A 12,513-nucleotide genomic window follows, 5' to 3' on the forward strand; every position below is an offset into this window, starting at 1 on the left:
GTCTAATGGACGAGTTCCGCACGTCAGAGGTGGAATGTAGTACCATCGAATGGCTTTGGGATTGATTGCTTTTCGACGCAATTTTAATTCGACGAATCAGTTTTCCAATCGCAGTTTAGTCATGCTGCAGATTTAAAACACTTTCCAAGCTTGCTATCGGAAAACATACGCTTTTTAGAAACATGATAAGAAATGTTTAAGATACTCTAGTTTTCTTAATAGTACATTGTATGGTTTACTTTTCGAAAACGACCTGATAAAACGAATTGATAACACGCAGAATGAATTGTGTAAATGAATGAATCATGATTCACTGTACTTTATCTCGGTTACATTAAACGATGTTTTGATATTTCCAATATTCTATCGATTGTTCACCGAACAACCAGCGATTACGTTTGTGTTTGGGGTTGGATTGTACAATCAATCGAAAAGATTAAGACCATAATCCCTCTCCGATCATCGAATTCTCTTTCTTGTTTTTCCTAATCGTTTCTTAAACCCCTCGCCAAGCATTATTAGTATTGCTTAGTACCAAGTACTCGCTTTAACAAGTGGCCTCAAGCCCCGGCCCATTGCAGCAATGTAATCGTTTATGCCAAACCGACCAAACCGATCAAATCCCGGTTGGGAAACGTTCGGCAGAATAGGTTGAGTACACTCACCACTGCTCGAGTGTACTTACCCAGTGCAGATGATGTTTCCCCCCATCACCCACAGAACTCGTCCTCTTATCCGGTTTGAAAATTGCGGCCAATAATAGAAACCCAATTTAGGTCACCTCTGCTCTATCTAACCCCCCCCCTCCCCCGGGGGGGGGGGGGTGTTCATCAGCGCCGCAAAGTGTGTGGTGGATAAAGTTGCCGGAGAGCTCGCACCCCCGCCTGCACGTGCCGTCTTCCTTCACCATTCCTCCCCCGACCAAAGGGTGGTCAACAAGTTTGTGCTTTCCCTAAGCTGAATGTGTGTTTGCGGTGGGGTGCAAAATTTTCCGAATTCATCATCTTCTGCCGGACTCTGGACTATGTGTGTGTGTGTGTGTCTGCTTCTGCTACACGTACCGGGAGTTTGCTTTCAGTGCTTTCACTTTCGCGAAAAATAGAGCACCAGCCGCGTGGCGAGCGAACGCAATCGAAGCTGAAAGAAAAATCCAAACTCTCGGCCCCCTGGCGGTGCGGTGTGTATGGAGTATGCGCCAAGCCAGCCCGATGCACAATCGGTATGCAGCCAACAATCGCGATGCGGTTTTGGTGCTCTTGTGTAAACACATTGATCCGAAGGGGAACGATTTCCACGAAAGCAACCACTCGGAGATGGGCCGCGGAAATATTTTCTCGATCCCACTTGCATATCGGACCGGAATCAACACCGGACGACATCTTTGGAAGGTGAGTGTCGGTGTTTTTGGGATGCTCCAAGCGCCCATTCGAAAGTCATGGGCCTTGCGACCCGCGAAATTGGAACGTACATCCATATTCATGGGCTTGTTTTGCTCTTTTTTTTAGGATCTTCTCTTCAGCTAAAAGCAGCAGCTACACCAAAAGGAACCGTATGTTGTAAAGATCCTCGATCCTCGTAGGGAAAAGTCTTGCCCCGGCTCAAACAACAACCCCGTTGTCGATGATATCGCTGCAGCGAAGGTTCCTTTCCATCTGCTGGACCATTCGTTGCATTGCAAATACTGCCAACTTCTTCCGATTTCTCGCGCCAAACTCATCAGTCAACCTTGTGACCCAATTTCTGATCACGTTTTACTTTACACCGCCTCAGTACACTCACCAACCCCGTGCGCCCGTTTTACTCTCTTAGCCACGCTGGTCCACAACTGGTCCTCAACAGCACCCGGGTCACCTTACCCTTCGTTCGCCTGTCGCATCCATTCCTACTTCCTGCGTGATACACCGAGGATCATTATTCGTTTAATTAGATTAATGATATTTGCAAGACGAGACAACTTTTCCTATCGATGCCTCATCCTGCTGCTCCTCCTTCCCCTGGCCCCCCGGTACGAAAGAAGTTTCCGTATACGACCTGTGTACGCATCCAGTTCTGAGACACAACAAAAAAGTTACATCCAATGCCGATAAAGTGTAAAAACAGGTCACGAAGGCAACATACACACATGACCAAGCGAGAGGAGGAGGGTCCCTGAAGAGACTTGTTGTCACGTACGGTCTGATGTGCCCCCTCGGTAGGTCCACCAAGCCAAGCCAAAGAGGGCAGAATTTAGAGTGAAGCAGCCACAAGTGGACAGACACGTGTCGGGAGACGGGTCGCTGCAAGGAGTGTGCGATAAAACCTGATTGCTTGCGTCGAACCGCTGGCGCTACCTGATGGAGAGAAAGAGAGAGAGAGTGATGGAGCAGATGGTTCGTTCTATATGACACCAGATATGTTGTTTACGGAAGAGTGACCACCAAAGGGCCCACCTATGCGGACGTGTTGCGGGAGCAAATGTAAATAATAAAAAAGCAGGCACACATAAGAGGGGGACCAGGTCGAACACAACTGGTTTGTTTCTGATTCCCCTCCTGAAGGACTGGTTTAGAGCTCTCCGGTAGAGAATGCGTTTACTTCCCTTTCAGTTTCGTCGTAACTAGCCAGTCCTTTCACATCCAGCCTTTGGAGGTCCCACACACAGGAGGCCTGAAGTTGACTACCCTATCTTCTTCTGAGACGTATAGGCAATCCGGCACGAACCTCGGCCGCACGATGTGATAATTGACGAAACTTAAAGGTCTTAATTATGGACCACCTTCTTCGACTCGAAGACTCCACTGGCACACTCGCGTGGCATGGCCGTTCCGATCGAGTTTGGAACCAGCGTACTCTGACTCGCGCGTCGTCCGGCAATCCGGTCGTATGCGTGAAAATGTTAATTATGACCATTCTGTTACGCACGCCGCGTGTGCGGAAGTGCATGGAGCATTTGTTTTACACCTCTCCATCAGCGTCTCTGCCGCATCATCAGCCGGAGCCGGAACAACCGGACGCGGATGATCATCGGCAGCGTGATACTTTCCACTGATGACCGACGTGGTGGGAAATTTGAATATCGCACACCGTGCGATGACAGCTCACCCCAACAGATTGGCATTGAAGCAAACGGAAGTAGCCGAGTAAGAAGGCGGGGAAAATACGTAATCCCAGGACGGGGGCATTATTTGGTTTTCCGAGTTTCAGCGGTACGGTACGGTAGATTTAAATTGTTCATCTCGTTCGCGCTAATTGCTCGTGAAGGTAATGCATGTTCTGTAGGCCGCTCAAATGGCTGTTAAAAATCGCTGAAAAAATCACGATTAGGTGCAGAACGGACAGATTGATGAAAATTACCCCTAACGTTGGGTGATTGAAATCGGTTTTCAAATTACTGTTCAAGTGTCCTTTTTTGTTTTCAAAATGGTATGTAGGTCACTACAATGTCATCTGCTATGCGACTTTTTTCCGTTTCGCTCGGATAATATAGACTCATGTTTGTGCCACATTTCGAAGCCCCATACGGGTGGGCAGCTTTAAGGTCATTCCTACAGAAATCATGTTTTCAATATCTCGCGAAGATAAACAAAAACGTGATCAACTAAAGATCACTTTCTTTCAAAGACAACTCTCGTCTAATCTTTTCTCCTACACCAAATAATGGAAACATTTTTTTTCGGATACCCGAGTGATAGTTTCCGTTTCGAAGGAATTAGATTTGCACTTACTTCCGATTTGCCTCGCCAGTGCCATCTGTTGCCTCCTTGAGAGGGAATCCACGTGGAAATCATCCGCTTATCTCAGAAGAAACGCCACCGATCGCATTGAAAGTTGTGTTTGAAAGTCTTCTGTTTTTGTTATTTCATGAAACTTGTGTACGTTCATTAAATGTTTATCTGCATGCAAATGCCTACCATCGTCGACACGGTTCTGGCTTAACGCTTAGCTTAAAATTTCACCAAACCAAGTTTGGCTCACCTTGGAAAGAAACAACCAAATTAGCTAAGCTGTACCGAATGAAGAAAATGAAACGGTAAAACATGGAAGCAAACCGATGCAACCAAAAAATCGGCGCTAGAGTAAAAAAATGAAAAAGATAGCGGAAGCGTCGCTGATATCATCCAATGCGCAATGGTGGGAGGCGGAAAAGTGGCTAAAATTTCCCCCTCAAATGTAAAAAAAAAAACAAGAAAACAAACCGGTACCGTCCGGTAACGATCGCAGCAGCGGGATGGATGTACGAAAAGTGTCTAGAAAAAAACAAAATAATCAATTTTCGCCCGAGAGTGATCTTTCGCCTTCGCTTCTTATTTGTTTTGTCGTTTTTTGCGTTCCAACGCCCTCCCATTTCCGTTTGACCGGGTAGGCGAACCGGAATTGCGTAACTCCTTTGCACCGCGAGCGGCTTTTTATTTATCGGTTTCGGTTCGGTCTTGAGCGGCTGGATGGCTGGACTATAGATGGAAAGCATTTCAGTTTCTCCGGATTGTTTCAAGGGAAGAAGCAAAAAAGCACAGAGCAAGGCTTAAGCAATTCGAACGCAATGGGATCGACGTTGGTCTGGGAGTTTCAGATTAAGTTTAAATCGAGACAACCAGCAAAAAGAGACGATAATCAACACTCGATCGTCGTCTTCACTATTTGAAGGTTTTACACCATTGCAACTGTGGGAAATTGAACCGTTTTTGCTACTGCCTTTCGTCTGGGGAAAAATCGGTAAATTTGATAATCGATTACAGGTTTTCAGTACAAGCCGCAGGTCAGAGATTTATCCCAACCCTAAGATGCGATCAATTGAAAGTAACAGTTCAACATATGAAAAGAGAATTCCCGGCTGTACGGCATAAATTCTTCATTTTCGTTCACACCGGTGACGCTTTCCGCTTTCGATACAGTTCCGATACGTGCCATGTGTGTTCGTGGCGTGCCATTGCATAATGTTGCTGGTATGATGTTGTATGTTGTACCATCTGTACCACGCGATTCACTATCGATTCGCTGTCAATAAATACTCCGCACAAATGCCTTCACACCTCTCTTCCCCCGCCGCACCGAGGCCCAATCTTGCCAGCATACCATGGGCCCCAACATGTACGACATGTGTGCGGTGTAAAAAAAATGGTAAAAGATGTTACAACGACGACGTACTCCGAAAACGAGTGAAACCAAGACCGCTCGCCTTCGATCCCTTTTTCGTACCCTTTTTCCGTACATGGCAACCATCGGTTCGACTCCATTTAGCGATGCAAATGACAAACAGCGGCGAGACAAACCCCCCGAACTCGTGGGACGCATTCCAGTGGCTAATAATTTCGCTGCTTATGGGGGGAACGGTGACGGGAGGCAAACATTGATCAGCCAATGGCACCGGAGTCCGGGCCCGTTGAATCCGAATGTGTCGATTACAAAAATAACCCTTACGATTCACGCTCTCCCTTCCTTTTGCGGTGGCCCGTCTATAGGGTATGCCCTTCGCCGGTATGCAGTACCAGAACACGTACACGATCGAATGTTTGGAGAATTTGTACTCTGTCCACGACTTGAATACTTTGAGCTTAAGAAGGAGAGTGCTTGTTGCCCGTGGGGTGATGGAAAAGACGAAAAAGATGAGGAAGAGAACTACTACACCGCCTTACAAACTCACCGGTGGAGTTCTTCTTGTCGACAATCCTTGGGAATTTGTGGAGTCTAGGGGAGCCGGTTCCGCATGATAAGAAAGAACGTCTCACTACCGACGTGCCCTGTAACAGAAACACTGCTTCTAGGGCTACGCTAAGATGCCTTCAAACAATCGATCCACATCGGCAGGTTACATGAACGTGATCACGTGTGCGCACACCTACTGTGTGGAAGTGTGTCATCGGAGCTAAAATTTCAACTCCCAAGTACATACCGCACCGGCACACGGCCAACATTTGTAACGCATGGCTTGAGCCGACTACGACGACGTGTGGAGATACCTACCGACACCGAATCCCGAGTCCAATCCGTTCCATAAAACCAGGCCCCCTTCCCCGGTGCGCCCGTGTTCATCTGGCAGCGAGCATTTGAATAGAATTTCATTAGAATTGATAGCTTTCCGAATCGATCAAAAGGTAAATGGAGCTGCTGTTGACTCCCTCGATGAATCAACCCACTTGGCCACTGGATGATCGCAGAGATGCTAGAGGTCACAAGTTGACATGGTTGCATCAGCTGTAGTTCTGCTGCGCTTCAGCAAACGAATTTGTTCAGAGTGTTTTGGTTGATTCCATGTTGGGTCGTTTGTGTAAAGTATGTACTCAGATTAATCCAAAAGTAGCGTAACTAACAAACTTCATTGGAAGAAATTTGAAAACAGCATAAATTAATCTCTTCATTTTCGTCGGTATTGTTGGTTTTAAGCGTCGATTGATCCATGGTGTGTTCCCATTTACAAACAACATGTCCCTACGGCACAAACTATGTCCCTCCATCTACCGCAGTCAATCCTAACACACACAAGACATCCGATCCGCACGATCGCCGTTGATTTTCTAACCGACTTTGATTTATTTAAACATTCACTTACTCCTCCATCGGTTGGAGGAGCCTGCCTGCGTTGCCGCGTCATGTTGTCTAGCATGGCATGATGGTGCAGCGTTGCGGCGAGTCGACCGCCAACACCACCATCATAATGGGACACATGACCCCGAAACTGGAAGGTCCGCAGCAACTAGGCTCGAGAGATGCTTTTTTCAACCGCTCCGTTTGAGTACATTCAATATCTTTTTTTTCCATCGAACCATTAAATACCATTTCGTTTCGATGCTTTGCACGACCTTCAACCTAGTTGAAAATGGATTGTCCACCCGGTTGGGGCTGCTTGTTGTTTCCTCGCTTTTCTCGGTTTAACATTTTCCGAGAGTGGATGAAAGTGGACGGGTTGTGTGAGGGTTATGGCGGACCTAAACGATGTTGCCTCCAGTTTTGATGGTTTCTTGTTGGCGCGATGGAAAATTGGAAAGCTCTTTGCTACTGTATTTACCATCGAAACTGAAACGGTCATTGAAAGGTGTTCGTTTCGTATACAATATAAAGAGAGAAAAATGTAATCGTGTAATGTAATGTAGCAACAAAATATTAATAATTCTTTCCTTTAATTTCATCTGCAGATCACCAATCGCTAAGCAATCACCGCCATCGTGGAGCAAAAACACGGCCAAACGCTTACCGGCAAGAAGATGGCCAGCACGGGAGACATTTGGCTGCAGTGGTTCTCCTGCTGCTTCCATCAGCCGCAAAGCCCCCGGCGACGAAGACATCACCAGCGCCTTCGTATCGATCGTTCGATGATCGGCAATCCGACCAACTTTGTCCACACCGGTAAGTGCTGTTTCTACTATCCGCCCCCAGCACTCGAAACTAAAACTAATGTAATGTGTTCGTTCTCCTCCATTTTATTTAGGCCACATTGGATCAAACGATGTTGAACTGTCCACCAACCATCTTTCCGCCATACAGAACCAGATGCAAAGTAAAGGTGGTTACGACATGAACTCGCTCCGGTTACAGGTATGGTATCTTAATTCGTACAACTCGCAAACGTTGCTTTTAGCGATGTGTTTAAACTTTACATTCTTCTCTTTTCTCCCGTAGACATGCTGATATCCATTGCAGCTACTCCTTCAAAACACTGCCTATTGTAACATCGTTTAATTTATGATGCATGTGGATCCCCCAAGGACTGGTGAATTGTTTCCGAATTCGATCGTCAGAGTCAGAAGAAACACAAACTACGGAGCGGTGCGGAAATTATTTTTCTGACCATATTTCCATTCGTGGAGCATAGTTCTTTCAAACCCAAGATGCAACATCATTTCGTTCGAATGATGATCATGTTTTGCATCTTGGACGGAAACAGAGAGAATCCGCATGTGGCAAAAAAAGTGCCTTAAATGAGACCATATCACATTCGAGTAAAATTTAATTACGTTCGAAGCCATCGCACTTGCTCGACGATCGATAAAAAATGGAAAATTGTAGCCGATATGATCCTACTTCGTTGTGCACAGATTGTGGTAGAGCAAAACAAAATCCTATGCGCTCGCACCATACTTGTATATTTGTAAATAGTTCCTTTATTGATATTAGCTAACGAGTTTTTGATAACACATATTAACGTTAGCGGGCAGAGGCACAGGAGATCTACCAGACCGTTTCATGCTACTGCAGTTGGATAGGGACGAATCCGTCGATTTGCTGCTGAGTTGTTGGAAAAAGGAAACGTTAGGTAGTAAGGATAGATTAAAGTTAAGCGCAAAACTCTATTCATTAGTGGACGTTATTATACTGTCCTCCTCTCGCTATACCGTTTAATATTAAGTGCTGTGCGTCAATAAAATGCCCGTTAAAATATGCAACTAATTTTGTAAGAAAACCAACTGGACCCGAACGACCGAACGTTCGGTAAAACTTAAAATGTGCTAACAAATAAAAAATAAAGAAAATATTTTCATATATCTTACTCGTAATCAGAGGCGTACCGACTCTGTCCGAACTCCTATAAAGGGGCTCGTCCTTTAGGACCGGCTATAAAAGCCATATGTCCACCCGCCGTCCACGGGAGGGATGATTCCTTCCGTTGTCAGGACACAAAAACCTCATGGTCCGCTTGATTGACTCAAACAGCACGAGATGTGCGGCAGCTAGGATTTGTCTGACCTGAGCTCCAGCTCGGCGTGACCACGCGGTCGTGCCCTAAGCTAACCCTACTTTTCAGCTAACCACTTCAGGAAAACTTGTGCACTGCTAACATCCGTTCTGATGCCCTACCGAACTGGAACTGGAATTATTCATTCCGTTCGTTTGTTTAGACATGCCCATTCGACACGATAACATAATAAATAACAAATGTTTTAGAATATCTCGCACTGTAACCATATATTTAAACTGTATTCACACTGACAGCATACCAACTGTCAAATTAAACCGTGCTGGCAGTATGACAGTGGAGCTGTCAAAATGGCAACCAGATCAGCTGTCATTTGCAATTTGCTCTTTCTTTTTGATGCCTGTTTGTATCTCCCCTGATTCGCGAATAAACCTTTCTCAAGTTAAAAGGAGGTTTCTTCTGTGATTCAATATTTGTTACTTCATTCCAAAAGGATTCTACTTCATACAGGTAAGTGCGTGGACGTTGATGCAATACCTAACTGCATCGGAAAAGTGCAGTTCGCTTTTACAACAAGCAGCCGTGACAAACGCACCATTTTGGCGCAATTTATCGTTGTAGCACAATGTCCAACCTTTCCAACCTGAAGGGTTTCGTTAGCCTTGCCATGGACTGCACCCGCTTCCGGCTGGTGCGGGACGAGGCGGACACGGAAAATGAAGACCTAACGTTCAAGCCGGAGATGGCTCATCAGATATTCGGCGAATCGGAGAGCATCTTCGGCTACCGCGACTTGCGTATTGACGTAATGGCTTCGGCCGGTCCGCTCGATCTGTTCTTCGACATCAGCTACTCAAAGAAGGTGGACGAACTGCACAACGAAGGCCTGAAGGCTGACGACGTGGAAAAGTCCCTGGCAAGCATCGTCGAGGACGGTTGCTACTACACCAGCCTGGACGAGTTTAAGCGGGTGCTCGCCTCGAAAGGTGACAGTTTTAAGCCGCTCGGCACCAAGGTGGACGAGTTTCAGTATCCGATCGGCGCGTCCGGAACGTCTGCCGGGGGTTCCAGCCGAAGCGGACAACCACGTACCTTCGAAGTGTACGTGTCCAGCGCCACCGACACCGAGTACATGAAGTTTCACAGCCGGCTGGAAACTTTCTCGTTCTGGTTTATCGATGGATTCAGCCGGGTCGAGCTCGATCCGTTCTGGCAGTTTTTTACCGTCTACGAGCGCTACGAGACGGACAACAACAACGGATCTGCGGCCGAACCGCGGTATGCCACCGTCGGTTACCTGGCCGCATACAAGTATTACTCGTACCCGAACAAAGTTCGTCCGCGCATCAGTCAAATTTTAGTGCTGCCACCGTTTCAAAAACTTGGCATTGCTACACGCTTGATCGAGCACGTAAGTAAAACGGAGAGATCGGTAAGCCACATACTTTTTCTAACCATACTGCCTTTTTTTTTTTTTTGCTCCACTCCTTAGACCACCTACGAATATTTCTCGAAGCTAGAAAACGTGGCCGACATTACGTACGAGGAGCCAATCGAAGCGATCCAGCACATCCGCTCAGTGATCGATGCGAGGCGCTGTAAAGCATTGCCCGCGTTCACGAAGGATAAACTGCTGACTGGGCTGTCCAAGGAGATGCTACAGCAGGCCCGCGAGCATCACCTCATCAATGCAAAGCAGTGCCGCGTCGTGTACGAAATACTGCGGCTCGGTGCGACGGATCTCGATGACGAGGAGCAGTACCGGGCCTACCGGATCGAGGTGAAGAAGCGCCTGAACATGAACTACAGCAAACACCGGCGCGACCTGGCTCGGGCCAAGAAGCGAGGTGTCGACGTAACGGCTGCTCTCTGCGGGCTTCCCAGTGTAGCCGAACGGATCGAATCGCTCAACGCCGAGTACAAAGAGGTTGAAGAAATCTACGGCCTGGTGTTGCAAAAGTTGCTCGCTTCGGCGTAGGAAAGTGGTAAATAGTGAGTAGAATGCATGAAACCAGTCCTAAATTTTACTGTCACCATTCTTTAACTTAATTCATACTGATTTAGTTGTACGCACATCTCTATTGTGTTTATTGTAATTTTTTTGTCTCACATCAAGTCTTACGTCTGTTACAGTTTTTTTTTCTTTTAAACATTTGTACTCTTTTTCAATTACTGTCAATAAACGGAAACATTTTTGTAATGCATCTAAAGACATGTACTGAGGGTAAATCCGAAAGGTCTCCAAATTGATTTGTTTTGCCAGCCATTTCAGAAACTGCACACCCCATTTGAAAACACAATATCAGAAGTATACGCTCTACCAACATGCAGCAAACAACGATCATTTGCACAGATATACAACATTTATTAACAACACACTTAGACAAAAATCCAAGGGGACAACACATAACCAAGGCTCCCGGAGCTGGGTCATTTAAACAATAGCTGGTTCATTTGAACAGCTTCGAAAGTGCTTTTCGCTGCTGTTGCGTGTACTCGTGCAGACACTTGCGCGATCGATCGTACTCGCTCTGCACGAGCCGGTCATCCGGTATTTGCCGCAAAACCCGACCCAAATCGTTCAGCGCGTTCTCGTAGTTACGCAGCTCATTCTGAGCTATCCCTCGACGGTACAGTGCCTTGGCATTTTCCGGATCAATTGCTAGTGCTGCATTACACGAGCGCACCACGTTGGAATACTCCCGCAACTGCAGTTGGACGGCCGCCTGGTTGAGACAGTTCAGTAGTTGAAACTGTTCCAGTACAACGTTAGGCTCCGGTGTCCGGGGATGGTGTTTGTTGAACTGATTGTTGAAGAAATTGTAGTAACGTTCCGCCTTCTTGTAGCGCCTGTTGGCCGGTACGTACTGTTTCTGTTTAAAATAACAATTGCCAACGTTCCGGATTGCAGTTAGGTACTGGAGCACTTCATCGACCTGGAAGAAAGCGAAAAAAAAGTTGTATGAAGAGCGACCTCCCATCATCTATTGGCATCATCTCGCGTACCGAAAAAATGTCATAAAATCGTTCCCAATCCTCCGGAAACGGGGGCAGCTGGTCAAACACGTCATCACAATCGTTCACGCACCAATCCTCGCCGGCCGCTAACTGTCCACAGTTTTCAATAACAATCGGAACCGTCGGTTCCCCATCGTCGGTGGAATGGCGTTCCATCTCGCCGATGATGCCACCGCCGCGTATCACGTACCCAACGACCACATTCGTTCCATTTAGATGCGGACACTCGCCGGAGGTGATGAAAAACTGCGAATTATTCGTGTCTGGTTGGCCCAGGTTTGCCATCGACACCGCACCATCCTCGTGCTAGGTACAATGTAAAAAGTAGGCGTTTTATGGTGAGGAACGATCCACAACAGCCACAACTTACCAGCAGGGTAAAGTTTTCATCCTCAAAAGTCTTGCCATAGATGCTTTCACCGTTGGTTCCGTTGAAGTTCACGATGTCGCCGCCCTGTGACATAAACAGCGACTTGATTCGATGAAACTTGCTGCCCTTGTAGTGCAGGCGCGTGCCGGTTTCCGGCGCAATGCCCCTCTCTCCGGTGCACAGGGCACGGAAGTTTTCCGCCGTCTTCGGAACGACATCCGCCCGCAGTTCGATCACTATCCGACCCACTGTTTGGTGCGATTAGAAAAGGGAATCACAAAACACTCCACACAAAACAATCTTATCAAATAAGTAAGTTTGTAAAGAGCTTACCGCTTTCCTCACCAACTTTTACATCTAAAAACACCAATGGATTGTTTGGATCATGTACAGCACGCTGTACTTTCACTATATCGGTGGCCATTCTCGTGCTCTTTAGGGATGCAGAATCAATGATTTACTTTCGTAGAATAGTGAGATAAGAAACAGTTTTTTGTGATAAATTTGTTTATGTCTT

The 12,513-nt window shown here is 46.6% G+C and overlaps 3 protein-coding genes across 3 annotated transcripts; 2 read left to right on the forward strand and 1 right to left on the reverse strand.

The window, feature by feature from the left end:
- The first annotated feature begins 7,113 nt into the window (after positions 1-7,113).
- On the forward strand, positions 7,114-7,681 carry LOC131288264 (CDC42 small effector protein homolog). The gene is made up of 3 exons (XM_058317384.1): positions 7,114-7,320; positions 7,403-7,509; positions 7,594-7,681. Exons 1-3 carry the CDS (start codon positions 7,179-7,181, stop codon positions 7,600-7,602), a joined length of 258 nt encoding a protein of 85 aa, XP_058173367.1. The 5' UTR covers positions 7,114-7,178; the 3' UTR covers positions 7,603-7,681.
- A 1,305-nt stretch (positions 7,682-8,986) lies between these two features.
- On the forward strand, positions 8,987-10,812 carry LOC131286855 (histone acetyltransferase type B catalytic subunit). The gene is made up of 3 exons (XM_058315858.1): positions 8,987-9,118; positions 9,230-10,019; positions 10,101-10,812. The coding sequence occupies exons 2-3, from the start codon at positions 9,234-9,236 to the stop codon at positions 10,584-10,586; spliced, it is 1,272 nt and encodes a 423-aa protein (XP_058171841.1). The 5' UTR covers positions 8,987-9,118; positions 9,230-9,233; the 3' UTR covers positions 10,587-10,812.
- Positions 10,813-11,029: 217 nt separating this feature from the next.
- LOC131289006 (peptidyl-prolyl cis-trans isomerase D) lies at positions 11,030-12,464 on the reverse strand. Its single transcript, XM_058318195.1, has 4 exons — positions 12,330-12,464; positions 11,997-12,244; positions 11,615-11,932; positions 11,030-11,544 (listed from the first exon to the last, which is right to left on the reverse strand). Exons 1-4 carry the CDS (start codon positions 12,418-12,420, stop codon positions 11,059-11,061), a joined length of 1,143 nt encoding a protein of 380 aa, XP_058174178.1. The 5' UTR covers positions 12,421-12,464; the 3' UTR covers positions 11,030-11,058.
- Positions 12,465-12,513: the final 49 nt, after the last annotated feature.

Source organism: Anopheles ziemanni, chromosome 3 (assembly GCF_943734765.1).
Source record: "Anopheles ziemanni chromosome 3, idAnoZiCoDA_A2_x.2, whole genome shotgun sequence".
Lineage (NCBI taxonomy): Eukaryota > Metazoa > Arthropoda > Insecta > Diptera > Culicidae > Anopheles > Anopheles ziemanni.